Raw genomic sequence first — 27,649 nt, 5'->3', positions numbered from 1 at the left:
AGATACCTATATTATTATTTAATAAAATTCAATATCCGAAAACTACGAATATCTAAAATCAATAATAACAAAATATGAAAAAGTATCTTAATATAGCCAGTACATTCATAATATTACATGATATTACACCATCATTGGTAAAAAATAAAGAGATAAACTATCAAATTTAAAAACAAATCGAGAATTATGATGCCAGTATCTATTTAAGAATTGTAGCTCATACAAAACCAACAAAACAGTGGCTTGAATCCTACAGTAAGGTATGTATAGATACATAATAATTTTGGTGATAGATAACTGAATAAATGTATCAAAATAAAGGCAAATATTTTTGCCCGTTTGTGTAAAATAGATCGGCAAACAAGATATAAGAAGTAGAAGTAAAAAAAAGGAAAAAACGCGATAAAAAGCGAATAAACGCAGATGCGGTAGCTACGAAAGAACTTATAATAGGAATAAAAACTTTTAATATAATGTATAAGACATCTATGAAACGTACTCTATGTAAACTATCAGTATAAATCAATTTTTTTGCTTTTATGGACTGCAGGACTGCGATAAATAAAAGATTGAAAACCGGGCAAATGTCAATGTACTATCGGAAAACTATGAAAAGTTGACATGGCAACATTGGCGATTTGTTCCCTTATGTGACATGGCGTCTGATAGAAAAGTTTCTTCGTAGAGAAATTGAAGCGTTATTATTGTTTTTATGACATCATTTGGAAAAACGGCTTATCGTAGAAGCCACAAGTATTTTCTAGAGATTTGCATTGATGGTAATGCATGCAAGGAAAACTCAGCGGATGAACGATGGGTAGGCATTAAGGTCTTTGGCTACAGATTCGATGTAACATTGTAGCTAAAGTATTTTATTTTCGTTAATCTATGTTTTATACGTTTTTCTAATAGTTTATTCTTTTGTTATACAGGTACTTCGAGAAGCACCAAGCCCATCCGTATCAGGTAAATATTGGTAAAGAGTAAGATTACACTTCCATTGCTGTCTAAAATTATTGGTTCAAGACACTTATAAATTCCCTCGTATTATTCCGTATAATCAATATATAATTCGTTTTTAAAACGTTTATTTGCAATTTATGAGGTTTTGAAAAGGAATGAACTTGTAATTGTTCATTAAAATGCTCAACAGGCCTTGCACACCCTGGAGAAAAAATTACATTGTTTTAATCAACATACCAAAATTTCTAGTAAATTTTCATCCACATGTTTTTATTGGGTTTTCTTGGTTACCTAACTGTCTTTATCACTAATTCAGGATGTTAATATTGTTTATCTCTTGAAACACTTTCAGTCCTTTTTCTGTGTAATTTCTTTTCTTTTTCACTCATTCACTATCCTTATGAACTCTATTATGTTTTACTCGTAAGTAAAACACGGAGTTTTGTTTTTTGTGTCATCAGGAATGTTTGGCTCCATATTCAGCTTTTATGTCTTTTTTGTTACTGCCTCTGTTTATTCCTATATAATGGAGTAATGCGGTCATGTATTTGTTCAGAAATATTCAGCATCAACCTTTATATATTCTGTTTGATCTAAGTTTCCTTTTACATTGATTTGGAAATTGTCTCCTTTTGTTATTCAGTATTCTACTCTAAGTTAAGGTAACCAGTGTTTTGATTGTAATTTTAAATAAACATTTAGGTTATGAATACCCACCTAATGAGGTCATTGCCATCAAAATAATACTGAAAAATGTAATGACAGACTAATTTTTTTTAAATGGAAATATAATAATGCAGAAAATATTGTCAAAATTCTTTCATAACACTAATAAATTTAATTGTCAAAATTCTCTCAAAACACTAATAAATTTAATTGACATTAATATAAGTTGTCATAATTTGAGAATTAAATGTCAAATTAATAAATCTTTGTCCGAGAGCTATACCCTATTCCACGAACATACGCCTGTTTTGAATTACTTCGACAACGAATATTTTACTGTGCAAAATAAGAAGAACAAAAGTAAATTGCAAATTACATTGTTGTTTATTGGAATAATTATTAGCGCCATTTACTTTCGTACTTCTTATGTTGCACAGTAAAATATTCGTTGTCGAAATAATCCAAAACAGGCGTATGTTCGTGGAATGGCCCATAACTAACTCATTTATTTTATCGAAAATGTTCAGGGAGATAAACATAAACATTGCTCTGTATGTAAATTTGCTATTTTATTTTAAAGTTTATTATTATAGGGTTAAAGAATGTTTCAACATAGATTTATGATAAATACAAACATAATTAGCAATGAGTGTGCTAATTGTTACTAAAATGTTATTTAATCGGAAAAATGAAAGAATACCCATGCGTCATCGATGATATGCATACGAATCAAATCAAAAATTTCTAGTCAAAACAAAGTCTAAACCAAGTTAATACACTGTATGATTTTTCGCTAGGTGAGGATGTGTCAAAAAATTAATTTTTGTGATGTTATTCTTTTTCTGATAATATATATTTATTGGTGATAAATGTGTTACTATTACTATTGTAATTAATTATTTGATATAGATTAATAATACAAAAATAATGAGTAAGCAAATATAGGATTATGAATTTCTCCATGTTAAAGTTGCCAGTGGACGTAAATAGTAACAGGAATTTAAAAAATGTCATTTATGTCAGCTGCATTAAGTGATTTAAAATGAAAGTAAACTTAATGTATTCAGATCATTAGGTATTCAGATCATTTTTCAAACGTTATCTGCAAATAAATGTACTTTCGTAAAAATATACTAATCTGTAATTTCATACATTATGATTGAAAAGTCAGAGTAATATGTACATGTTTGGCGAATTCATAGACAGAAGTTAACCATATTGACAGATGATTACTTACAAATTTTATTGACGTATTTTAATTAACTAAATACTTACCAAACCAAAAATATAATATATCAAAATAGCTCTTCAAAGAACTGTGTTACTTTAAGTAAATACGACTGATTATTAAGATTTATAAACTCTACCGAACCTAACCCAGTTTCACTGTCAAAGTGACAGAAATCGAATCTGTCAGATTATAGTTGACCAGCACGATTACTCGAATAGTAGTTTATACAATCATTATCTCTACTCATGTTGAATATTTTTCTAAGAATGACAGAAGTACAGAAATAGTAAAGTGCGAGTTTAAATTTTCTACTAAATTAATATAACTACATTGAACAGTTGTATCGCCGTCTCACTCTGTCAATTATAAATATGTAACTGGGTATGTCTTGGATAACGTTTTTGGTTAGTAGACAACACTTAATAATCTATCTCTCTCGTTTGTTATTTATAGAAAAAGGCAGCAAATCCAAAATGTGTGCTTGATATGATCGTTCATGGGTATTCTTTCATTTTTCCGACTGTATATAAATTAATTTTCATAGATCATGTAAAATAACAAATTAATGAAAGTAATATCAATATTTAAATATATTCATTGTATTTTTAATATAATGACTACATAAACATAGTCCTTATAAGAATGTGGTGGTGCTGCAGCTGATAGTTTCTTCTGTAGACATATAATACATAGACTGCATGCTGCAAACTGTTCCCCCAGTGAAACAGAGAAAAGTGTTTGTAATATTCGGGTAGGCATCTCTTTCTAATTGAATGATTGAATTGGCTTTATCGACCACATTACTTTCCCACTTCGACCCTGCCGATTAGAAAGAGATAGTAATAATAGTCTCCATTTTATACTGCTAACGTGGCTTTGGGATTATAGCTGGGTAGTCTGCTGTCTCTAGGGCCTACGGTATACAAGGAAGGTAACAGGGCCAGTGCTACGGTTCAACCCTCTATTATTACCCCTGGTTTTACCCAAGGTACTCATTTTATTCAGGCAGGACCCAACCTTATATTTCAGTCTAAAAGTGCCCACCAAAATACAATGATGAGAATCTATAAAACCTTAATTCAACCAAGAGCAAGCTAAGGCAGTGAAGCATGGATCCTGAAAGAAGCATCAAAAACAAACTTGACACATTTGAAAGGAAAGTACTGAGGAGAATACTAGAATCTGTGAGGGAAAACAGAATCTTCAGAATTCGATACTACAACGATCTTTATCAACTTTATAAGGAAACACACCTGTCAGCCTTCTTTAGAATACAAAGATGGCAATGGGCTGGACATGTGATAAGAATGGGAGAGGACACGCTACCAAAAAGGGCACTGAATGCTAAAGTGCAGGGAAAGATACTGGTTGGAAAGCCAAGGAAGTGCTGGGAAGACACAGTAAACAGCGACACGCTGGATCTCGAGTTTAGAATTTTCCTATGGCTCCAGATCATAAAAGTGTCATCCACATTATGGAAACAGCACACTGGCTTTTTTCTCCTAATTGTAGGGTTTGGTATTCAAAGTTTTCCATGAAAAGGTTTAGAACAACAGCCTTTCGTTTATCAACACTTGTTCAGTCTTGTTATGTTCTCTTCTAGAGCAGAGTAGATATTTTGTTTATCCTTTTTGTAGTTTTTCTCTATTTCTAAACCTCTTTTCTGTGCTTCATTTGTTAGGATTGTTACCGCTTCTTTTAATCTTTCTGTTTCTTCCTATAAGAACTATATCATCTGCATATGCTACTATTTGTGTTGAGGAGTGGGCTTATAGTTTTATTATTTCAGCTCTCCTTAATTGTTCGTTCTACTGCTATGTTGAATCATGTGGATGACAGGGAATCGCCTTGTCGCATTCCTGTTTCTATTGCAATTAGGTTTGTGCTACCTTCTCCTGTTATTTTAGCTTGAGATCTATTCATACTCTTTTTGTTAATCTGATTAGCTTTATTTTTCTTGATTAATTTAGTATTATTATTAATCTTGCTTTTTCATTTCAATAAGTAATTTATTTCTTCCAATACAAACCAAGGCTTGTCTGGGGTCTATGAAGAGGTGTCTTATGTTGTGTTCATGGCCTTTCTCGATTGTTTATATAATTATGTGAATCACATCTGTAGTGAATCTGCCTTCCCTGAAGCCTTGCTGGTAGCCCCCAATATTTTTCTCTGTGAATTGAGTGAGTTTTTGTCTGATGAGGGCTATGAGAATTTTGTATGTTGTACTTACTAGAGACTAGAGAGATTCATCTATTATAGTTCTTAGTCTATTACTTCTCCTTTCTTAAATACTAATATAATTCCATTATAGTTAGTATTATTTATTATTAGTATAATCATTAAAAGTGTGTTTCCCATGATCGACTGTTCTACATTTGTTCTACTGTTCTACATAATTTCCTTTGTTGAACTTTTAGATATCCAAATAGTTTAGTGCTGTCGTGACTATTCTCTTCTAGGTCCTTTAACAACTCTTCCATCCACAGCTCTTGTTTTTGTTTTTGCAACATTGGTCTGCTACTTTCTTTTTTCTTTGTATTCATTTCGATAACATTCTTCTTTAGTTGATATTCATTTATTTCTTGATTGATTTTTCTATTTGATTTTCATTTCGGATTCTGTATTGAAAAGCTAACAGCTGCATTTAAGGTATTCAAAAACTAAAAGATATGAGTTAACCTTGGATGATTTTCCTTGTACTTGTCCAAACATCAAAATTGAGTAATAAATAAAACAATTATTAACAAAATAGTTAACAAAATTTGATAACATTTCAAAGTGGTGGTTTCAGTCGTCCTATACAAACTCTTTCCAATCACTATTATGATTAATCTGGTTGTAACAAATATTTTGCAGGTAAATATAAAATAAAAATATATTTTAAAATTCTAAACCTTTTCATAACCTTGTTAATGTAGAACTGTCTTTAATGTTGAGCATAAAAGGTAAAGCTGTTAGGCAAACAAACATTTACGCGTAAAATATATGAAATGGATTTACTATAGATAACTTCTTATTAATACTGTAAAAGGGGATTTCAAAAGGATAAACTAAATTTAGAAATTACTTGTATTATATTTTAATTACTAAGGCAATTTACTTTTGTACTTCTTCTGTTGTACGGTAGAGTGTGACCATTGACTGTCAAGTGTCAAGGGGTAATCCAAAATTGTCACAAATTCGTGAAATATAGTTTATATTTATAATGTTCTAAATCTTACAATAGGATGCCTATGATAAAGCATACTGTCAGTAACATAAATTCACAACAACATTCTCTAACAGATGGTGGTTAAAAATTTTGATAACCTTATCTTCGATTTTGTTTATATAATTTTTGTTAATTAGTTGTTTTGGTTGAACATAAGTTTTAAGTAAAACTTATTCATTTATTTGTATTTGTTTGTAACTTGCGTTTATGTAAATAACAAAACTTATTCCAGTATGCTTTTAAGTTATTATATTAAATTGTACAGAAGTTGTACTATAAATGCTAATGAATTCATTTACTGTATGGGAGATCCAGGAAAACATATATGTTGTTTTTTATTCTTATTTAAATAAGTGTAGTGGCTGTTCGTAATATTTGAATTTGAAAATTTCTGTATATTATTATTTTCTCATATAGATCATAAATATTCAGTTCAACTCTTTATTATATCATTTTGTTTTATATCCAGATTAGTTTAGTAAAACCTTTAACATGCTGTCCCATCAATTTCGTTTCTTTTATTGAACACTTGCTTTTATTCGACTTTTAGTCTTGTCAACATCTCACTTCCATATGCCAGGGTTGGTATAGCAATTGTTTTATAAAATTTTATCTGTGTATCTTCTTTTGTATCATTTCCTAGACTTTTATTGATAACTCCAGATATACACTGGGTTGCAAAATTAACCGGACACCTTAAAAATGGGTCATTTTTGATGTTTCGAATTTCCTAAACTTGTCCGATTTAAGTGATTTTTTAATATGTTATAGCGTTATTCTTTATCAATATCGCTGTAATAATATTGTGGCTAAACAGGTACATTTTCATTGCATACCGGGTGTACCAATGAAACTGTGTTTTTTTCTTAAACTTCTCATCACCCTGTGGAATATTCTAGCATTTATAAAATACTATATTCTAGCATTTATAAAATACTCAAATTCAAACCCAACTATAGCCTTATGTTTTCTCAACATTCTGTTTTTTGATTCATTCGCTTAAGTAGGACCATAAAAAAGTTAGGAAATTTAACAACTAGCCATGTTCTTTATCAACACAGGGTGTTTCTAAATAAGTGCGACAAACTTTAAGGGGTAATTCTACATGAAAAAATAATGACTGTTTGCTTTATAAACCTATGTCCGCAAATGCTTCATTTCTGAGATAGAGGGTGTTGAAATTTTTCTTACAAACTGACGATTTATTTATTGCTTAAAAACCAGTTGATATATTATTGCTCTAAAACTGGTTGAGATATGCAAATTAAATTTGGTAGGTTTTAAGGGGTAGTTATTGTACATTTTTTGACATACAAGTAAGAATTTAATATTCACCATTGGCGCGCATACGGGTAATATAAGCCCTCATATTACCCGTATGCGCGCCAATGAAGAATATTAAATTCTTAATTGTATGTCAAAAAATGTGCAATAACTACTTCTTAAAACCCACCAAATTTCATTTGCATACCTCAACCGGTTTTAAAGCAATAAATAAATCGTCAGTTTGTAAGAAAACTTTCAACACCCCCTATCTCGGAAACGAAGCATTTGCAGACATATCGTTGATAAAGCAAACTGTCATTATTTTTTCATGCAGAATTACCCCTTAAAGTTTGCCAATTATTGTTTAATAACACGCTGTATTAATGAACAACATGGCTAGTTGTTAACCCTTAACTTGGCGCGCCTATAACCGCTGAGGGAAAAATGTTTTTGCTTACTGGATATCATTTTTGGAGGGCTCCATTATCAGAGTCAATTACAGTTTTTTTTCTATTTTAAATTTTTTGACATTTTATTGACATTGTATCCCATAAGATACACTACTAGGCGTACCGTACATTACAATGTACCTCGCAAGACACATTGCCAGGAACACTATAAAACAAGTACTGATGCCCCATAGATACATTGCCAGGTTATTAAAAAAATACCTCCGTATCTAGAAAGATACATTGCCAAGATGTATATTTGTAGTTTGGACCAATATATTAAATATTATTGGGTCATTGAATTAAAGCAAAATTATCAAAATTCCACAAAATATAATGAAAACAATAAACAAATCTACAATAAATTGTTCCGCTAAAAGTCTTTAGAATTTTCAAGACTTTTAGCGAAACATTTGTAGATTTGTTTAATGTTGTCATTTTATTTTGTGGAATTTTGTGTTACTTCAATAATTATGAATAGATGTCTTTTTGTGTAGGAGTTTCAACCATACACATAGTATTGTATTAATTAATATATAATCATGTACATTTATAAATTATAAATAAACTACAATGATGATCAAACATTTATTTTTAAAACTTAAATTCAAAACTTCAAATAAAACTTGGAACACTCAAAAAATAAAAGTAGAAAGTAATTATAAGTATAAAAAATTACAAAATTTAGTTATTATGAAAATCATAAAAACAATTACGGGATTCCGTCAAACATAATCTCGCCCTACATTTTGTACAACTCATTGCTGTTTGTCCTTTGCAACAGTTTCGGCATCGTCCTTTGGTTGTAAAAGTTGGAAAGTGTCCGAAAAGATCTCTTCTGACATCTTCTCCAGGTATATTCTACGAATGTAGATAATGGTGTCATCGATAATGTCATCACGGCCAGATGGATGACGTCACTAGTATTATGCCAAAAAATCGTAATTTAAAAATAAAAATCGATATGTTTCGGGAATTTCTATGTGTATTTAGATAATATCTAATGAATTTATGCGTTACTTAGTTACTTTATAGTCGCACTGTATATACCTAATATGTAAAAAATAGAATTTGATAATATGATAACATACTGTAACATTTTTTTATACAAATACTTTCAAGAAATATTGACGGGACATACATATATGATTCATACATACAAGCTGGGACATACATACAAGCTTTTGGAGTAGATAAGAACATACGATAAATCATTACAACATAATATACCCAATGTTTTTATCACTTTTCTGTTAATTCTCTAATGGGCAAAGTAGCTAATAAGAAACAGTTAGTATTTGTCCGTATACCGGGTGATGTATCCAAAAAGATACTCATTCAATTTTCATCAGTACCTGCCAATGTATATTCAAGGATACTATCTAAATTGCCGCTAACCTGGCAATGTATTTTCAGAGATACTACTTTTCAAAGTGATCCTATCTGTTTGTTTATAAACAAATCCTGAATATTATTTTATACGATTGTTTGTTGCAGGCCTATTTATCTAGAACTATAGTTTACCAATTCATATAATAACTTAAAACATTTAAAAAATGAATTTACTTTCCGAATGACACAAACTAACACCTTTTTTGGAAGCCATTTTTAGCACGCTTACATAAAACGCTCTCTCATTGGTGGAAATCTCTGTGTATGACATTCAAATTAATTTATTGGTTAGGCGAATACTTTGTGGAGAGGGTACTTTTAAAATCTCGCGGCAACTTTACGTATATATAGAGAAATTAATTATAATAAACAACGTATCCTGGAGTACACACCGCCAAGTTAAGGGTTAAAATACCTAACTTTTTTATTATCCAACATAATCCAACATGAATCAAAAAACAAAATGTTGAGAAAACATGACGCTATAGTTGGAATTTAATTTCAATATTTTATAAAGGCTAGAATATTTCACAGGGTGATGCGAACTTTGAGAAAAAAAAACAGTTTGATTGATACACCCGGTATACAATGAAAATTTAACTGTTTAGCAACAACACTATTACAGCGATATTGCTAAAGAATAAGCCTATAATATATTAAAAAATCACTTAAATCGGACAACAGGTTTAGGAAATTCGAGACATCAAAAATGACCCATTTTTAAGGTGTCCGGTTAATTTTGCACCCCAGTGTACTATTGAATTTGTTTAATGTTTGTTTGGTTTCGTTACTCTAATCATGTCATATCCCATGCTCTTCCACTTCTTCCCCTTTAAAGCAATTCTGCCTGTTCATATATATAACAGCCCTACAGGCCTTAGAGGCCCTTGGCTTTTCTGCCTGTTCATTGTAAAATTAATCCTATGTGGTTGTCACCATAATGATTATAGGTACATGAAACATACAGGGAATATCCAAAAAGATAAATGAGATTATCCACAAGGAATTCTGGTGGATGACATCTGTGAGTTTTGGTGCTTTCTTTTTCCCGTTTGACTTAACCACATGTTTGATCATCTACAGCTGTGGTTGAGCGTTATCTATTCTGATCTCGATTTATAATATATTCATCAGTTGCTCTTCAATATTTAACAATGGAACTTCGATTTTGATTTACCAAACATGTTGGCAACATCACTGAGGCTTCACAACTTTTGCTCATCATTATGGAAAGTATGGAAAGATAAGAAATATTAAATGTATTTTATATAATTAAAACAAAAAGGTAAATAGTAATTGTAAATAAATAAATAATGGAAAATGTAAACTTTTCAGGCCTGGGCCTGTTGAGCTTTATAAATAAATAAATATTTCATTATATCAAAGGCTGCCACTCCAATCTCACTCTCCTGTTACTTCAATAAGTATCTTTATTTTCTTTTCCTGTTGTTATTTTTTGGCCTAAATAAATGTACTCAGTTACATTTCAGTCTCATCACTTTTATTTTTTCCATATTCATTTTTAGATCTATCTCTTGATTTTTCTTCTCTGTTTTCAGCAAGTAAGATTATTCATCCTTCACCATTTATATTCATTCTGTAGTCCCTCAGTTTAGCTGTTTAAAAATCTTCTTTCTGATTACCCAATACTTCTCTTATTGATAATGGATTGGTCTTCTTCTAATTGTGTAGTCGTGAAGTTTGTCTCATAGATTTTTTTGATGAGTTTTATATACAGGGTGTCTGCGTAACTTTGCACCATATGGGAAACTTTTTTAATATCAATTTTACGAAAAAAGTCATTCTTTATAAAGTGCTCTGCATAGTCTAAAACCTAAGATGCAATCATCAGATATCAAATTTTGTCAACAGTATACGAGGTATGTCAAAAAATATTAATTTCGCTCAAGAGCAAACTACCTTTATACTTCAAAATATCAAAAAATTTTATTATGAAAAGTTATTTGTAATTAAAAACCATATTCAAATATGCAATAACAGCCTTCTACGTGAAAAAAAAAATTCTGAGATTTTCCTAAATTACTGATTCCGAACATCATTTTTATTTATTAGACATGTAATAACTCTTTTATTAATAATTTTAGGAAAAAAATTTATTCTTCATAAAAATCTGTGCATGGTCTAAACCTCAAGATAAAACCATCAGTTTTACAAGTTTGTTAATTTTATACGAGGTGTGTCAAATAATATGAATTTAGAAAGAATTCTTTCTACATTCATATTATTTGATACACCTCGTATAAAATTAACAAACTTAAATAACTGATGGTTGCATCTTGAGGTTTAGGCCATGCACAGATTTTTATGAAGAATACCTTTTTTCCTAAAATTATTAATAAAAGAGTTATTACAGGTCTAATAAATAAAAATTATGTTCGGAATCAGTAATTTAGGAAAATCTCAGAAATTTTTTTTCTCATAGATTGCTGTTATTGCATATTTGAATATGGTTTTTAATTACAAATAACTTTTCATAACAAATTTTTTTGATATTTTGAAATATAAATGTAGTTTACTCTTGAGCGAAATTAATATTTTTTGACATACCTCGTATACTGTTGACAAAATTTGATATCTGATGATTGCACCTTAGGTTTTAGACTATGCAGAGCACTTTATAAAGAATGACTTTTTTTTTGTAAAATTGATATTAAAAAAGTTTCTCATATGGTGCAAAGTTACGCAGACACCCTGTATGTAGTCTATGTGTGCATTGTCTAACTCTACCATGATTACGCAGTGTTTGAGTCAAACGCTTTTTTGTAGTTGAAAAAAGCCATATGTGGCGGTAGGCTGTATTCTGTCACCCTTTCAATAGAATTTTGATTGTTAGAAGGTGGTCACAGGTGCTGTATCCCTTTCTGAATACTGCCTGTTTTACTGGTTAGTAGAAGTGAAGTTCATTTTTTAATACCTTCTTCCTCTTCTTTATAAGCAATTCTGCTTGTTCATTGGCGGATTGATACCTCTATGGAAGGTTGTCACTCCATCTTTTGCGCAATCAGCCGATATTTTTACCGATTGGTAATCTATCTCTTGCTATTTTGGCCATTCTGTCCCCAATCTGTTTATGTGGTTATTCCATTCTTTTTTCTATTTAGTGTCCATTTGTTTATACACTGTACATTACATTTTCATCTATTGTCTTCACTCCACTTTCGATCTCTCGGTGTATTTCCTGTACTGTAAGTTAACATACAGTGTAATTCTTCTCATTACTCTCATCTCTGCCGTTTCCAGTAGTCTTTGTGTTGTGGCTGTATCAGATCAGGTCTTGTTTCTGATGCATATGTCATTATTAGTCTACACTGGCTTTATAAATTCTTGACTTCATCTAAGTGTTAATATGTCGATGTCGGCTTAACCATATAGTGTTGTTATTAAGGGATCCTGGCAGTATATTTGCTTTTTGTACCTGATTTCTCACTTCTTTGTCCACGTCTCCGTAGCTAGACAATGTATTACAATGTACTTTATTTTAAATCGTTTTTATATAGGTTTGTTCGTAGAACGATCAGCAACCGTTGCCAACCGTCAGACGCAAGCGCGTTCGTAGTCTACGAACTCGAACTGTTAACTGCGCAGCGCTAACTGTTAACTGCGCATGCCTCTGATGGTTGGCAACGATTGCTGATCGATTGGATCGTACTACGAACAAACCTTATACTTGTACTCCAGTCAGTGGGAACAAGAATAGGATATTACCTCCGAATTCTATCCTACTGCATGGATTTTAATGAAATTTTGGGCCTAGCCTCTACTTATCTCTTAATTCAAAGTCTACCCTATGTCGATGTGTGCTTTTATCTTGGGGGTGGTTCGCACCCCTTCTTAGGGGTAGAAACATTTTTGGTTAAAATTACCACGGAATTCGCTAGAGAACCTAATTCTAAGCAAATACTGTTCTATAATTTTTTTAAAAACTCAATACTTTTTGAGATATTCGTGGTTGAAAATTGGCCCTTTTCATTGAAACATAATACCTTTTCGAACGATTTTTTGCGAATACCTTAAAAACTATGCATCTAACTAAAAAAAACTATATTAACCCTTTGACTGCGGGAACCGCATATTTGCGTAATTTCAGTAGTGCACGAGATGTGCGGGAAACGCATATATGCAACAGGGCTAACCGTTTCGCTGCGGTTAGCGATTATTTGCGTATAGACAAAATATAAAATATATAATGTCATCAGATGGTTTCTGAATGAATGGGCGTGAACCGCCCACCTAAAGTACCTCGAGCGGAATGAGGTTCCCGCAGTCAAAGGGTTAAACATTTTTGTAGGTTATAAAAAACAAACATGACACTTGCCTTCATAAATCTTCTAGTTATAATACAAAAAGAGATATGGTAGGTGAAAATAGTTTGTTTTTGGTACATTCTCAAATTGGTGTATTCAACTTGAAATAACAGAGAAACGGTCTATTTTAGGTGTATAATGCTACTAATAACTTTTGTAGTACTTGAAAAGACCTTTAAAATGAGCTATATTAAAGGTCCATTACATTAAAACTAAGCGAGATATGCTGCAAACAACATTGATAACTAATGTATTTTAAGAAAAAATGAGAAGTAATTTTAACCCCCCATCCATCAAAATGTAAATGCATCGTTTTACTTCCACAATACCTTTTATTATAGTGTTATTTTTATGTTCAAAAAGTTGTACGGGTTTAAAATGAATGGTTTTTGAAAAAAAAGATACAATTTATTATAGGAGCATTTTAATTTTTTTTTTAAAATCTTCCTTTTTCTCCATGTAACTTGAAAATGATAAGAGATACAGTAATGAAAAATAAAAAGGAAATTTTTATCTGAAAATGCTCTACATTTTTGGGTGGTATCTTTTTTTCGTATCTCTTATTTTTTCGAGTTACATGGAGGAAAAAGAAGATTTTTAAGAAAATTTAAAAATGCGCTCTATAATTTGATCTTATTTTTTTCAAAAACCATTCACTTTAATTCAGTCCAACTTTTTGAACATAGAAATAACACTATAATAAAAAGTATTGTAGAAGGAAAACGATATATTTAAATTCTGATGGATGAGGGGTTAAATATACTTCTCATTTTTCTTAAAATACATTAATCGATAAACTTTTTTGCAGAATATCTCACTTAGTTTGAACATAATCGACATTTAGTATTGCTTGCTCATTTTAAAGATCTTTTTAAGCACTACAAAAGACATTAGTATCCTTTTACACCTAAAATCTACATTTTCTGTTATTTCTAGTTCAATACACCGATTTGAGCATGCAGCAAAAAAACAAACTCTTCTTACCTACCATATCCCTCTTTGTATTTTAACTAGAAGATTTAGGAAGGAACGAATCTCTTTGTTTTTTTATAACCTACAGAAATATTTTATATAGCTTTTTTGTTAGATGCATGGTTTTTAAGGTATTCGCAAAAATCCGTCCGAAAAGGTGTCATTTTTCAATGAAAATGGCTAATTTTCAACCATGAATAACTGAAAAAGTATCGAGTTTTTAAAAAATAATTATAGAACAGTTTTTGCTTAAAATTAGGTTGTCTATCCTCTTCCGTGGCTATTTTAACCAAAACATTTTTCACCCCCCGAGAAGGGGTGGGAACCACCCCCAAGATAAAAGCGCACATCGGCATAGGGTAGACTTTGTTTCTTGATCTATTCCCTACTTACTGTGAAAATATCAAGTAAATCGATGTAGTAGGATGGAATTCGGAGCCAAATACCCTCATTGACTGCCCTATTGGCTTCGTCTTTGTCACTGTCTCCGCAAATTTTATAATCCATTTTAAACAGAGTTCTAGGCTACCTAGAGGCTCCTGAAATTTTCAGAATAGCTCAGAACTTGCTAACAATGCAATATTTAACTGTTATTATATGTATAAATCTTCTTCTTCTTCTTCGTGCGACTAGGATTACTCCTGTTTGTTTACCTCTTATTCTGTTTCAGTTGTTGTTGACTGTACATTGTCTTTCCACCTTTTCGGCGGCCTTCCAACGGGTCTTCTGCTATACGGCTTGTTGTTTTTACAGATGTTCGCTGATCTATATGGTTCCATTCGGTTAACATGTTGGTTCCAGTTTTTCATTATGGATAAATCGATTTTTTTTAATTTCAAACTATTTTAAAAATGTGACTAATGCATTGACATTTAGGTTCCATTTTAAAGTACGTGAAAAAATCGATAATTATATTACAAATTGATGGTGGCTCAGTGGTAGAGCATTAGACTGCAGATCGAGATGTCCCGAGTTCATATTGGTCCCGGCTGTTGCATATCTTTTTTTAATTTTTTAAATAAATACTTAAAAGTTAATATACTTAAAGTTCATATTTTATAAGGTAACTATTATATACAGTGCTAGTCGAAAGTCCGTACCCCCTCGTATCTTCTGAACGGTTATACCTATAATAGTGAAATTTGGAGGAAGGAAATAAACGGACGTAAGCTTCTTAACTAGTCATGACAGGTGACGTAACAGTGACAGATGACGTTACAGAGCCACTGTGACCGATAATTTTAAATGGGACCTTATGGCAAGTGATACCTCGTTTGAAACGTATTCAAAATACCTATTCAGTCATACTAATTGTGTTTGAGTTTAAGCTAATTTTGATGAATAAATGAAATAAATATAAAATTGGAATTTCGTATTTAATTAATAAAAATTCAAAATTCCGCATTTAATTACTTGTCAAAAAGGTTGACGTTGGCGTTAAAACTACTAGAGAATTGAAAAACGTCAACCTTTTTGACAAAAAACCGTAGGCGGACAGTTGAATTTTTATTAATTAAATGCGAAACTAAAATATTATATTCATTTAATTTATTCACCAAAATTCAAATCAACTAAAACCCAAAAAAATTAGTATGACTGAATAGGTATTTTGAATACCTTTCAAACGAGGTATCACTTGCCATAGGGTCCCATTTAAAATTGTCAGTCACAGTGGCTCTGCAACGTCATCTGTCACTATTACGTCACCTGTCATGACTAGTTAAGAAGCTCACGTCCGTTTATTTCCTCCCTCCAAATTTCACTATTATAGGTATAACCATTCAAAAGATACGAGGGGGGTACGGACTTTTGACTAGCACTGTATAAATATTATATATACCATTTTAAATATTTTCTTTGGTTTATATGAGTTTAAATCTGCTAGAGAAAATATGCCTCTAAAATAGTTGATTACAAAATTCTGTTATGGCAGAAATTGAAACAACAAAATAGTTTATAATTTTAAATTGGGTCCTATAAATAATGAAAACGTTTTATTATAAAAAGTTCTTTTTTATAAAAGTGTAATTATTCATTACTTTTTCAATACTGATGCCATCAATTTCCATTTTACACCTGATTGGTTCTGTACTGATTACTATTGTTTTAGTTTTCTGACATAAAATTGTCGTATTGAATTCTTTTCCTCTTATGTTAAACCTGTGGACTAGTCCACAGATTTTTTTATTGTTTGTGATAATTTTTTAAAGTAATTTATAGACATGGCATAGTAGGCTTATTGGTATGTAGTTGTTTACTAATGTGCAGTCTCCCCTTTTGATTATTAGCAATTCCCTTATTTCTGTGTTCTTTACCTCTTTCATCTTTTACCTCTATTATCTTTCCTTTTTTTCCTAATTATTTAATATTTTTATTTTGTTCTATGTTTTTTCCCTTTTTATAGTGACCTGCCTTTTGTCATTTTTTTTCTTGTGGTAACTTGCCTTCTTTGTTTTTCCTTTTAAGCCATTTTTAGCGCTCTCTGTTAAGTCTTTTGTTAGCTTTTTCGTCATATCGTTTATGTCAACATTATAGACGGAGAGGCAGCGCTGAAAAATCTCTTTGAATTTACTAAAGCTAAATGTTTCACAGTTGATTACTGTGAGTGTGTAGAGAAACATACTGCGGTCGGTCAAGCGAAACGTAGAACAGGGGTTACTGAGAGGGTATCAAAGTTGCTTTCCTACGAAGGTAATTAATCCATTTACTAAGGCTGAAAATCAGTAAACACATTCTAAATTGAATATAAATAAAAGTTATTATAGTCGGTCAGCTGGATGACGGGACAGAGCCGGTCGGTCGGCCCCAATGAATGTACAGGGTTATTCACTATATTTTGACCCCCTTGTAAACTGCTTATTTACAGAATTAGAAAAAAATGTAAAATACAAAAGTTATTCGATTTTTTAATTATGATTTTTTGACATATATATCGTATTCTGGGCGTGATAACGTAATCGACTATTTTTTAAAATGAGAATAGGGGTTGTGTGCTAGCTCATTTGAAAGGTTATTCAATTCTCTATACAGTACTATAAACATTAAGATCATTATTTATACAGTGTCCAAAAAATTTTTTTGAATTATTAATTAAACAATTGAATTAAAAAAATTTTTTGGACACCCTGTATAATTAATCATGTTAATGTTTATATTACTGAATAGGGAATTGAATAACCTTTCAAATGAGCTAGCACTCGACCCCTATTCCCATTAAAAAAAATAGTCGATTACGTCATCACGCCCAAAATGGATGACGTAACTAGTATGGTATATATGTCAGAAAGCAAATAAAGCAGTTTACAAGGGGGTCAAAATATATTGAATAACCCTGTACATTCACTGAGGCCCATCGACCGGCTCTGTCCCGTCATACAGCTGACCGACTATAATAACTTTTATTTATATTTAATTTAGAATGTGTGTACTGATTTTCAGCATTAGTAAATGGATTTAATTACCTACGCAGGAAAGCAACTTTGATGCTCTCTCAGTAACCCCTGTTCTACGTTTTGCTTGACCGACCGCAGTATGTTTCTCTACACAATCACTGTAATCAACTGTGAAAAATTTAGCTTTAGTAAATTCAGAGACATTTTTCAGCGCTGCCTCTTGGACTATTACTCGCAACACAATCACAATTAGCAAATAAAAGAGATGTCTTTCGTTTCCTAAAATTTAGTGCAATAACTTTTTTTAATGTTTATTTAATCATATTTTTTTTATTTCAGAGTTCGAAGTACAGTTCATCGAAGAGTTATGGATCGAGTAGTGACAGATATGAGAGGATTCGGGATTCACCCAATGGCAATTACAGGTCGGACAGTCCGGACTCTCAATCGCCCAGGGACCGTGACAGATCTTATCAATCGAAAAACTCCTATCTACAGAAAATCCGTGAAAAGGAGAGAGAAAATAGAGACTATAAGATGTCGAGGGATAAGTATTCAGGTAAGGAACGAGTAGAAATGACAAAAAAGTGTTCAAAAGATTCTTTTGAATACTAGACTTATAATAAAAATTAACATATAGTAGGGGAAGGTTGTCAAGGTTGGCCACTTTTTTAACTTTATCCTATAACTATCGTTTGAATACAAATTTTTTCAATTTTCAGTAAGTGTTGGAAAGGTTGAAGAAAGAGGAATCATTGATTTGTCATGCTATAAAATATATCAATTACAAACGATTTGCGGGCATTACCAAAAGAAAAAAAATTTGTAGTCAAGGTTGGCCACTTTTTGAAAATTAAAAAAAAATGATTTTATGACACCCTGGAATAGAATCAACTGTAGTTAGTCACATGTTCATGTTTATCAAAGTAAAACACAATTTTGAATTAAATTTCAAAAAACAATTTAATCAGATTCGCAGTTTTTACAAATGAAATAACTTTTCGTTAAAAATATTTTTTAATATTCAAATTTAAAAGAAGCCTCGCTAAAGATAGAGGCAGCGTTGTTTGCGCATGCGCTAACAATGCTGTCTGACTATGTCCAAAAAATATAGAATTTATATTTAGAAATCGCATCAAAAATCGCAAAAAAAACTTGGATGTACGACAGAAATGAGGTGTGTCCAACCTTGACAACACAAAGTGTCCAACCTTGACAATAAGCATCATACTGCTTTTGCACAGTGTCATAACCAAACTGTCCACGGGATTACTAATTGTTTTCAGTATTTTATCCTATGAGGAACACAGATTGTATTCATATGCTTATCTCTTTGATGACATGTCTCCAAACCAATTTATATCACTTTTACTGCGGGAACACTTTTTGCGTCACTTGTTGGCCACAACAAAAACAAAACATGACAAGAGACAAGTCATGAAGTTAGTCGCGGTATGAAAAGCTTGAAGTTACTCACATAAGTCATTTTACGCTTGTAGACAGATGGCACTACTAGTTGATTATTAAATATTTAAAGTGGCCAACCTTGACAAGTGGCCAACCTTGACAACCTTCCCCTACATATCAAGATATTTTAGGAAACTGTATCTTAATCCTATTACAAAGTAATTTGATTTGTATTGGAGTAGTATCGTTAAATTTTGAGAGGTGAATATACTGAATAGCAAGTACAGTAGAGCGTCGATAATCCGAACCCTGGTAATCCGAACGATCGCTATTCCGAACGAAAAAAAAAATTATAAAATTTAAAAAAAGATCGGGGACCGAATTTTTGGGTTTAATATGACAATATGGGCAAAATGTGACCGCGGATTTTTGTTTTGTTTATGCAGAAATACATACAATATATTATGTAGGTTTTTATTCCTTGTAACTAAAACGTATGTACATATGTAAATATGTACTATGTTTATGAGCTTTGTATGTATTTTGAACATATGTTCGATAATCCGAACAATTTGATAATCCGAACTACCCCTTTACCAATTAGTTCGGATTATCGACACTCTACTGTATAATAATTGAAAGTACATTAGAGTAAAATTTATTAATTTCTACCTGGGCTGAAAACTGAACCACACCCTTCAAATAGAATGACTTTGTATATATGGATGCCTCAGCAGTCAAACGGTGTAAGTCACATTCTCCCTAAATATGACTTATGAGATATAACTATTATTATATATAATAATATTATTATTTCCTTGTTTGTATTTATGAATATGTTACCCATATTATGATAAATAAAGACAATTTATTTGTTTTTAATAACTACTTATATTTCTTTAACTATTGTCAGAAACATCTTAGTATCTCATTTTAAACACTTATTGACTTACACCGATTGACTTCTGAGGCATCAATATACAAAAGATTGGTCATAAATTATACCACACATTCTGGGGTCAAAAATAGGTTGATTGAACCTCACTTACCTGTATACAATAGTCCACACAAAAAAAGTTACAGCCCTTTGAAGTTATAAAATGAAAATCAATTTTTTTTCATATATCGAAAACTCTTAGAGATATTTCATTAAAAATGGACATGTGGCATTCTTATGGCAGCAGCATCTTAAATACAAATTAAAGTAAAATTTGTGTACCCCATAAAAATTTTATGGGGGTTTTGTTCCCTTAAACCCCCCAAACTTTTGTGTACGTTCCAATTTAATTATTATTGTGACACCATTAGTTAAACACACTGTTTTTAAAACATTTTTGCCTCGTAGGATTTTTTCGATAAGCCAGTGTTTATCGAGATATTTTGAATATTTATCGAATCCACCACATATTTGTATAATATGGTTAAATACGATTATAGAGACCTGTTAATAATCTGAAAATATGTATTTATAATTTACATTTTTAGGTATATTTTGAAAAAGAAGCCACATCTCGATAAAAGGTGACATCAAAAAAAACTAAGAGGCAAAAAAGTTTTAAAAACACTGTGTTTAACTAACGGTACCACAATAATAGTTAAATTGGAACGTACACAAACATTTGGGGGGTTTAAAGGAACAAAACTCCCATAAAAATTTTATGTAAATATATTAAAAAAGAAGCTGCATCTCGATAAAAACTTGCTTATCAAAAAGTACTAAGAGGCAAAAAAGTTTTAACAATGTTGTGTTTAACTAATGGTACCACAATATTGAATTAATTGGAACATACACAAAAGTTTGGGGGGGTTTAAGGGATCAAAACCCCCATAAAATTTTTATGGGGTGGACAAATCTCACTATAATTTTGTTTTAAGATGATCCTGCCATAAGAATGATACATGTCCATTTTCAATAAAAAATCTTTAATAGTTTTCGATATATTGAAAAAAATCGATTTTCATTTTGTAACTTGAAAGGGCTATAACTTTTTTTATGAGCACATTTGTACTAAGGTAAGTTAGGTTAAATCGAACTATTTTTGACTCCAGAATGTGTGGTATAATTTATGACCAATCTTTTCGGGACACCCTGTATAATATAATAAGCAAGTCTTCTACAGCTGACGCCGCTTCTCGCATCCTAATTTCCAGCGTTTTCTGTCGAAGCAATCTTCAGTTTTTAAATCTCTGGCGGTCATTGCATCTTCGACATTTTCTCTCCAGGATCATCTTGGTCTACCTCGTTTTCTTCTTGTGGGTGGAGTCCATTTTTCTATTTTTTTTGGCATCTTCTTTCAGGCATTCTCTGAAGGTGTCCATACCAGTTGAGTCTTTTGGCTTCGATTGTGTCTATTATATCTAGATTGATTTCCATTTTTCTCCTTATATCTTCGTTTCTCACCCTATCAAGTCTAGTGAACCGGCAACATCGTCTCCAATAGTTCATTTCCATGGCCTTAATTTTTGATTTATTTCTTTTGTTTATTTCTGAAAGTTTGGCGCCGTACAACCCAATACTTTCTATTATTGTTTTATATATTCTTCTTTTATTTTCTTTTGTTATTTTATTCCGTAATAGCACATGTAGCTGTCTGGTGGCTGATCTTGCTTGGCCAATCCTGGAATGTATTTCGTTGTTACTCCCTGCTTTTGAAGTTATTTAGACTCCTAAGTATTTATAAGTTTCGGTTGGGTTTATAGTTCCCATTTCAATTTGTAGGTTTTCTGGTGTTTCTCCTACAGCTAAGTATTCGGTTTTTTGTATATTAATTGTAAGGCCCACTTAGTGTACTCCTCTTCCAGTTTTCTGAGCATATAGTCTATATCACTCTCGTCTTCAGCTAGAATAGCTTGGTCGTCAGCGAAGTGTATTGTGTACAATCTATAATCATCGATTGGGATGCCCATATTACAGCACTTTCTTCTCCACTGTGAGAGTGCCTCATTTAAATATATTTTAAAGAGTGTAGGTGCTTTTAATGTTTACTGTCATATTTTTGTAAAGCTGTTGTACTGCTTGTATATTTTTTTGCTTATCCCTTGTTTTTCCATTGCTGCCCAGAGCATTGAAAGTGGTACACTATCGTATGCCTTTGTAAGATCTATAAAGACTACATGGGTGGAAAGGTTGTGGGCTAATCTTTTCTCTCTGACTTTGTAAGGCTTACGAGTAAGGTTATGAGTAAGGTGTTCAAAATATCTTGATAGCTATACAGTTCAATTTTCATCTGCAAAATGCAATTAGCTAATTGAATGGTAACTAACAAATGTTTCGATTTACAGATAGTGCCAGGTCACCAAAGGACAAGCGTAGTAGAGATGAACATAGGATGGGATCTGATAGAAATGATGAAAAAAGTATCTTGCATCCGATAAAATCTTCTCAATTATCGTCAAGGGATAGAAAGCCGATGCATAATAATTGTGTAGATAAGGTAAATATCCTCATTTTTCCGAATTTTTACTACAGTCGAACCCGCTTATTGTAATAGCCTTCGTGCCAATTAAAAGTATTCCTATAACTGAGATATTCTAATAACCGATCATTGGGGGCTAGTAGAATCATTTCGGGACCTCAAATTTCTATTCCTTAAACCGGAATATTCCCATAACCGGTATTCTAATAAGCGGGTTCGATTGTAGTAATTTACTATTTTATTAAATAAATAAATAAGTTGAATCATATGGGTCACTCAGTTTTGCAAGTTCTACTATGATACAGATATCGACTATGAAACTCTTTAAACATTAACTTTGTAATACAATTAAGTAATCAGAATACAAAGAAAAATTTTAAAGGTCGTCAGATCAATAGGATTTCAAAGGTTGTCCAGATTTTTATTTGTTACGGGTCATTTCATATCAAATCAACCAGGGGTTTGGCAGACACCCTCTCCGATTTTGATAATTTTTGGTACACTTATTTTATCCATAAAGTAGATGAAAAATCTAAATTTTCAAAATTTTTGGTCCAGTAGTTTTTTTGTTATTAATTTTTGAAAATGATAAAATTGACAAGTTTTGCCTTTACATAAGTATAGAAAAATAGGAATATCTCTAAAACTACTTATCAGAAATTCATGAGCGATACCTTGTTTAAAAGGTCTTTTAAAAACCTTTTAAATAATGTATAACATGGCACATTTTAAAATTACATTTTTTTTTTCAAAAAAATTGAAAAAAGTATTTTTTATTTTTTTTCAAAAACACCATTTTTTATTTTTTTGAAAAAAATATATATTTTTTTCAATGTTTTACTAAGACACACACCAATTTTCAAGATGGAGAAATGATGGGTTCCATATGAAAAAAAAAATAAAACAATATTCAAACATGTAAAAAATGGTAGCTTTTTTAAGTAAAACACATAAAAGTCAAAGATACATGCTATAATATAGAAAACAATAATTTTTTATAAGTAACACAAACGCTTCTCTAAATTTCAAATAAATTAAATATTTTTTAAAGTTATTTTTCTTTCCAAAATGTGGGTGGAATCTGACATTTCCTCCTTTGTCAGTGTGTAAGTCCGACCTGTAGCGGTAATGGGTTGAACTTTTCTTAAAATCATTTTTCTTTCAATAATTAGAATATCTGATTTAGGTTTGGGGTAATAAAAGGAGGGGGCTGGCCCGTTTGGATGCAAGAAACTAACTTTAATTTCATTTGTCTCATCATTTCTGCCTATAATACAAGCCACCCACCAAGCATTGTTATACTCTACTGTTACAAATCCAGATTCAATTAGTTTAAGTTCTATTTGATTTAATTCTGACAAATCTTTCTGAATTAGTTGTTTTTGTTGATCAGAACTTAATGAATAATTTTTGGTTATGATTTGTGTTTCTGAAAAAGGAATAACCGCATGCACTTTTTGTGTCCCTTGTATTGTTTGGGCTTTAGCAAATCTTGGTTCTAATTTTTGAGTATGTTCATTATATTCTTCAGTTGAACAGCACTTAAAAGTGATTCCGTGAATATTTTCGGTGGCAAATTGAAATAATTGCTCTGGTGTTAGTATCTGATTCTCGTAAGGCCTTTGCAAACTGGCCTTAGTGGCCAATCTTTTGACTGTGCCTCCTAGACCATCACAGGCACTTTTACCATGTGATGTGGCAAAAAAATGCCACTCAGCTGTAAGACCAAAATCTTTTTCGTGGTAGGACAGATTTAAAAAATTTTTTTTGTTCTTATATTGAGCGGCACATCCGTCAGAAAAGTAGAATATTTTTGATAGATTCATAATTTCATTTTTCAATTCCATTATCAACACAGTTAGAAATAAATGAAAAGCTATTGTATTATGTATTAAACAATCAGATATGAAAACATAATTCATATGCTTTATTTCTCCTTGCTCATTTCTGTAGTAAATCACAAATGGGTGCAGGGTGGCTTGCGAATTATTCCAATGGTACGATTGTACCTCATCTTGTAAAACAAATGAGTAATTCTCTGCAAAATCTGACGTAATGAGCGCTTCTCCATTTTTTAAATTATTTTTGGTCTCATTATAAAATTCCTTTTGAATGTTTGAAATAAATGAGTGTGTTTTTAATTTTAAAAGGTTTTCACCAAAGTCTTCAACAAAATCTTCTATAGATTTAATCACCGTTTCCATATTGCACCGGTCAACAGAAATCCACTTTTTGTAGGAAACATTATCAATGAAGGATTCATTGAACTTTTCCATAAGATGATTTTTCAAATTTTCTATGCCAGGACATGTTGAGCATCGGTCCAAATAACAATCAATATTTGGGGGATTACACATTATTTTGGTTAAGCAAGCATAGTAATCCGGATAGCTAGGTTTGTTATTTTCATTAACAATTATTTTATTCAGTTTTGAACCATTAATCATTAATTTAATGTTTTGATGAATAGTGCAAACACATACTGAGTGTGTTCCACTTTGTCCTGCTAATATGCAATTTTTTGGTTTTAACTCATAAAATTTTGTAAATCCAACTTTAACTTCAGAATTCTCTTGTTTAAATAGGGCATAAATTTCTTTTAAGTTGGCTAAAAGTAAGCGTTTTTGAACGTGTTCTTTCTGGTTTTCTTGCTTGACCACAACACAGTCTTTTTTTCCTGGCATCATACGACTTATGTCATCTCTTAAATAAAATTTTGTAACTAACTTGACTATTTCAGGGGAAACCGTTTTTCCTGGCTTTGGATTTGGGGTGGATAGAATCCCTTTTTCTTTTACCATCTGCTTAACAGCCCTTGCCATATACTGACTGACTCCGAATTCTTTCACTATTTTTGATCTACTCCAACTAATAGGCAGGCAGGATAGCAAATGCATTTTCTCGCTCCTTTTTGTAAGTTCCCTAAATTTCTTCTTTAATTGCTGTACCATCTCGCATTCATGTTCTTTTACAGCTTCAACAGGTGGCTCTTCAGTTTCAGCTCGTCTTTCCTCTCTTAATTTTTTCTCAATAACAGTTTTTACCTTTTCCGCTTTCTGCATTGTCAATCGTTTCTTTTTAATTGGTGATTCTCCTAAAAGCTCAAGTGATTGGTTAAGTAGCTCTAAAGACAGGTCTGGTCCAACCTTAGGTTCGGCTTTAAAATTGGGGGATGGATTTTCTGTTGAAGGTCTGAAAAAAAAAGAACTGAATAAGTGTTGAAAGTTACAAAAAAATTATAAAATAAATAAAAAATATTTTTTAATATAAATAAATAAAGTTCATGTCTATATAATAAAAAAATCCAATGTAGATGTTTACTTTTGTAAAAAAAATAATAAATTAAAACTTACCCGGCTTCAGGAGATTCAGCATTTTTCAAAGGCTTCATGTACTTTAGCCTACACCCATCACAAATCTTCATTCCTTTTTTTATGTCGACGCGATTGCACATGGCTTCAGTAACATTTCTAAGTTTTCCTGAATGTTTTCCAGTTTTAAATGGATCACAACACTTAGTTGAATACTTGTACCATTCTTTTGCCTGGTTTTCAGACATTGTTTTGCCGTAACCCCTAAATCACTATTTTTCAAAAAACAACACTTGCAATTTTTTTACAGTTTTAAACACGTACTCTTACACCACAATAGATACGCCAACGTCTATTTGTTGAGCTCAAATAAATTAAAAATGAGTTTACCCCTGTGCTTCTTTTATGCAGGATTTTTTCTGCAAAAACATGCATTCTAATTTATTTCTAAGACTGACCAATCAGGGAAATTGAGGTGTGGCCTAGCTAAAACGTGAACATGCAAGTTTTTGTATCTAGTTTAAAAAGTGGTTCATAGAAACAAAATAAGTTTTACAAAAACCAAGAGAAACCAAATTAGCTTTAATAAAAAGTTAATTTTTTAAGGTAAAATCATGTGTATTGAAAACTTTATTTATTTTTTGTACCTAAACCCATGATTTCTCCATCTTAAAATTTGGTCAGTATCTCACTAAAATATTGGCAAAAAATATATATTTTTTTGAAAAAAAAATAAAAATGGTGTTTTTGAAAAAAATAAAAAAAAAAAATTTTTTCAAAATTTTTTTCAATTTTTTTATTTTGAAAATGTGTCATGTGACACATCGTTTGAAAGGCCTTTAAAAGACCTTTTTAACAAGGTATCGCTCATGCATATCCAATAAGTAGTTTTACAGATATTCCTATTTTTCTATACCTATGTAAGAGCAAAATTTGGTAATTTTGTAATTTTCAAAAATTAATTACAAAAAAACTACTGGACCAAAAAATTTGAAAATTCAGATTTTTCATCTACTTTATAAGTAGAATAAGTGTACCAAAAATTATCAAAATCGGGAAGATGAAAATCCAAAGTCACCATTTTATTGGTTGATTTCATATGAAATGACCCTTACCTGTTTCACAGTAAAATTTTCTTCTGCTTCCTCCTGCGTAAATTTTAAAACATTGTGTATAATTTCACAGTATTGTGCACTTTCACCAACAACAAATAAATTGGTGAATAGTTATTCGCCAAATAAAATTTATTAGTTGATTATATTTTTTCATTATAATTTTGATAATTTAAAGTTAAACTCAAACATATATCGCTGTCCCGGTGGAACATTGACGTAACTGCAAATTTATAGAAAATGAGTTTATGTCGTCACTGGGTCCAAACTTGGTTACCCCATTCGGCAGATCACTGCCAGACGTGTTGTTCAGCTTTTAGCCACCAGGGAGCAGATGCGTCATAGTTGAAAAATCAGCCGACCTCGGAGAAACAATGACATAATGTACAGTTGTGCTTCGATAAGTCGAGTATGTGCTTGTACCTACGGTGCTATATTGACGCAGTTGTATTTTATGTTATTGAAACCTTGACGTAACTGTATTCTGTGTTATTTTTCATCTGGATTTCTCCTTATTGTGGGGCAACATTGACGTA

At 31.4% G+C, this 27,649-nt stretch overlaps 1 protein-coding gene across 1 annotated transcript in view; it reads left to right on the top strand.

Annotated features, from left to right (window-relative positions):
• The first annotated feature begins 509 nt into the window (after positions 1 to 509).
• LOC114329281 (WW domain-containing adapter protein with coiled-coil homolog) overlaps positions 510 to 27,649 on the top strand; it is a 61,490-nt gene continuing 34,350 nt past the window's right edge. Inside the window, exons 1-4 of the mRNA XM_050661721.1 lie at positions 510 to 817; positions 933 to 966; positions 18,207 to 18,426; positions 22,557 to 22,708. Coding sequence (XP_050517678.1) covers positions 777 to 817; positions 933 to 966; positions 18,207 to 18,426; positions 22,557 to 22,708 — 447 coding nt within the window. The 5' untranslated portion in view covers positions 510 to 776. The remainder of the gene's footprint in view (positions 818 to 932; positions 967 to 18,206; positions 18,427 to 22,556; positions 22,709 to 27,649) is intronic.

The sequence above is a fragment of the Diabrotica virgifera genome, chromosome 9, assembly GCF_917563875.1.
Source record: "Diabrotica virgifera virgifera chromosome 9, PGI_DIABVI_V3a".
NCBI lineage: Eukaryota > Metazoa > Arthropoda > Insecta > Coleoptera > Chrysomelidae > Diabrotica > Diabrotica virgifera.
This window is presented reverse-complemented; position numbering and strand designations above follow the sequence as displayed.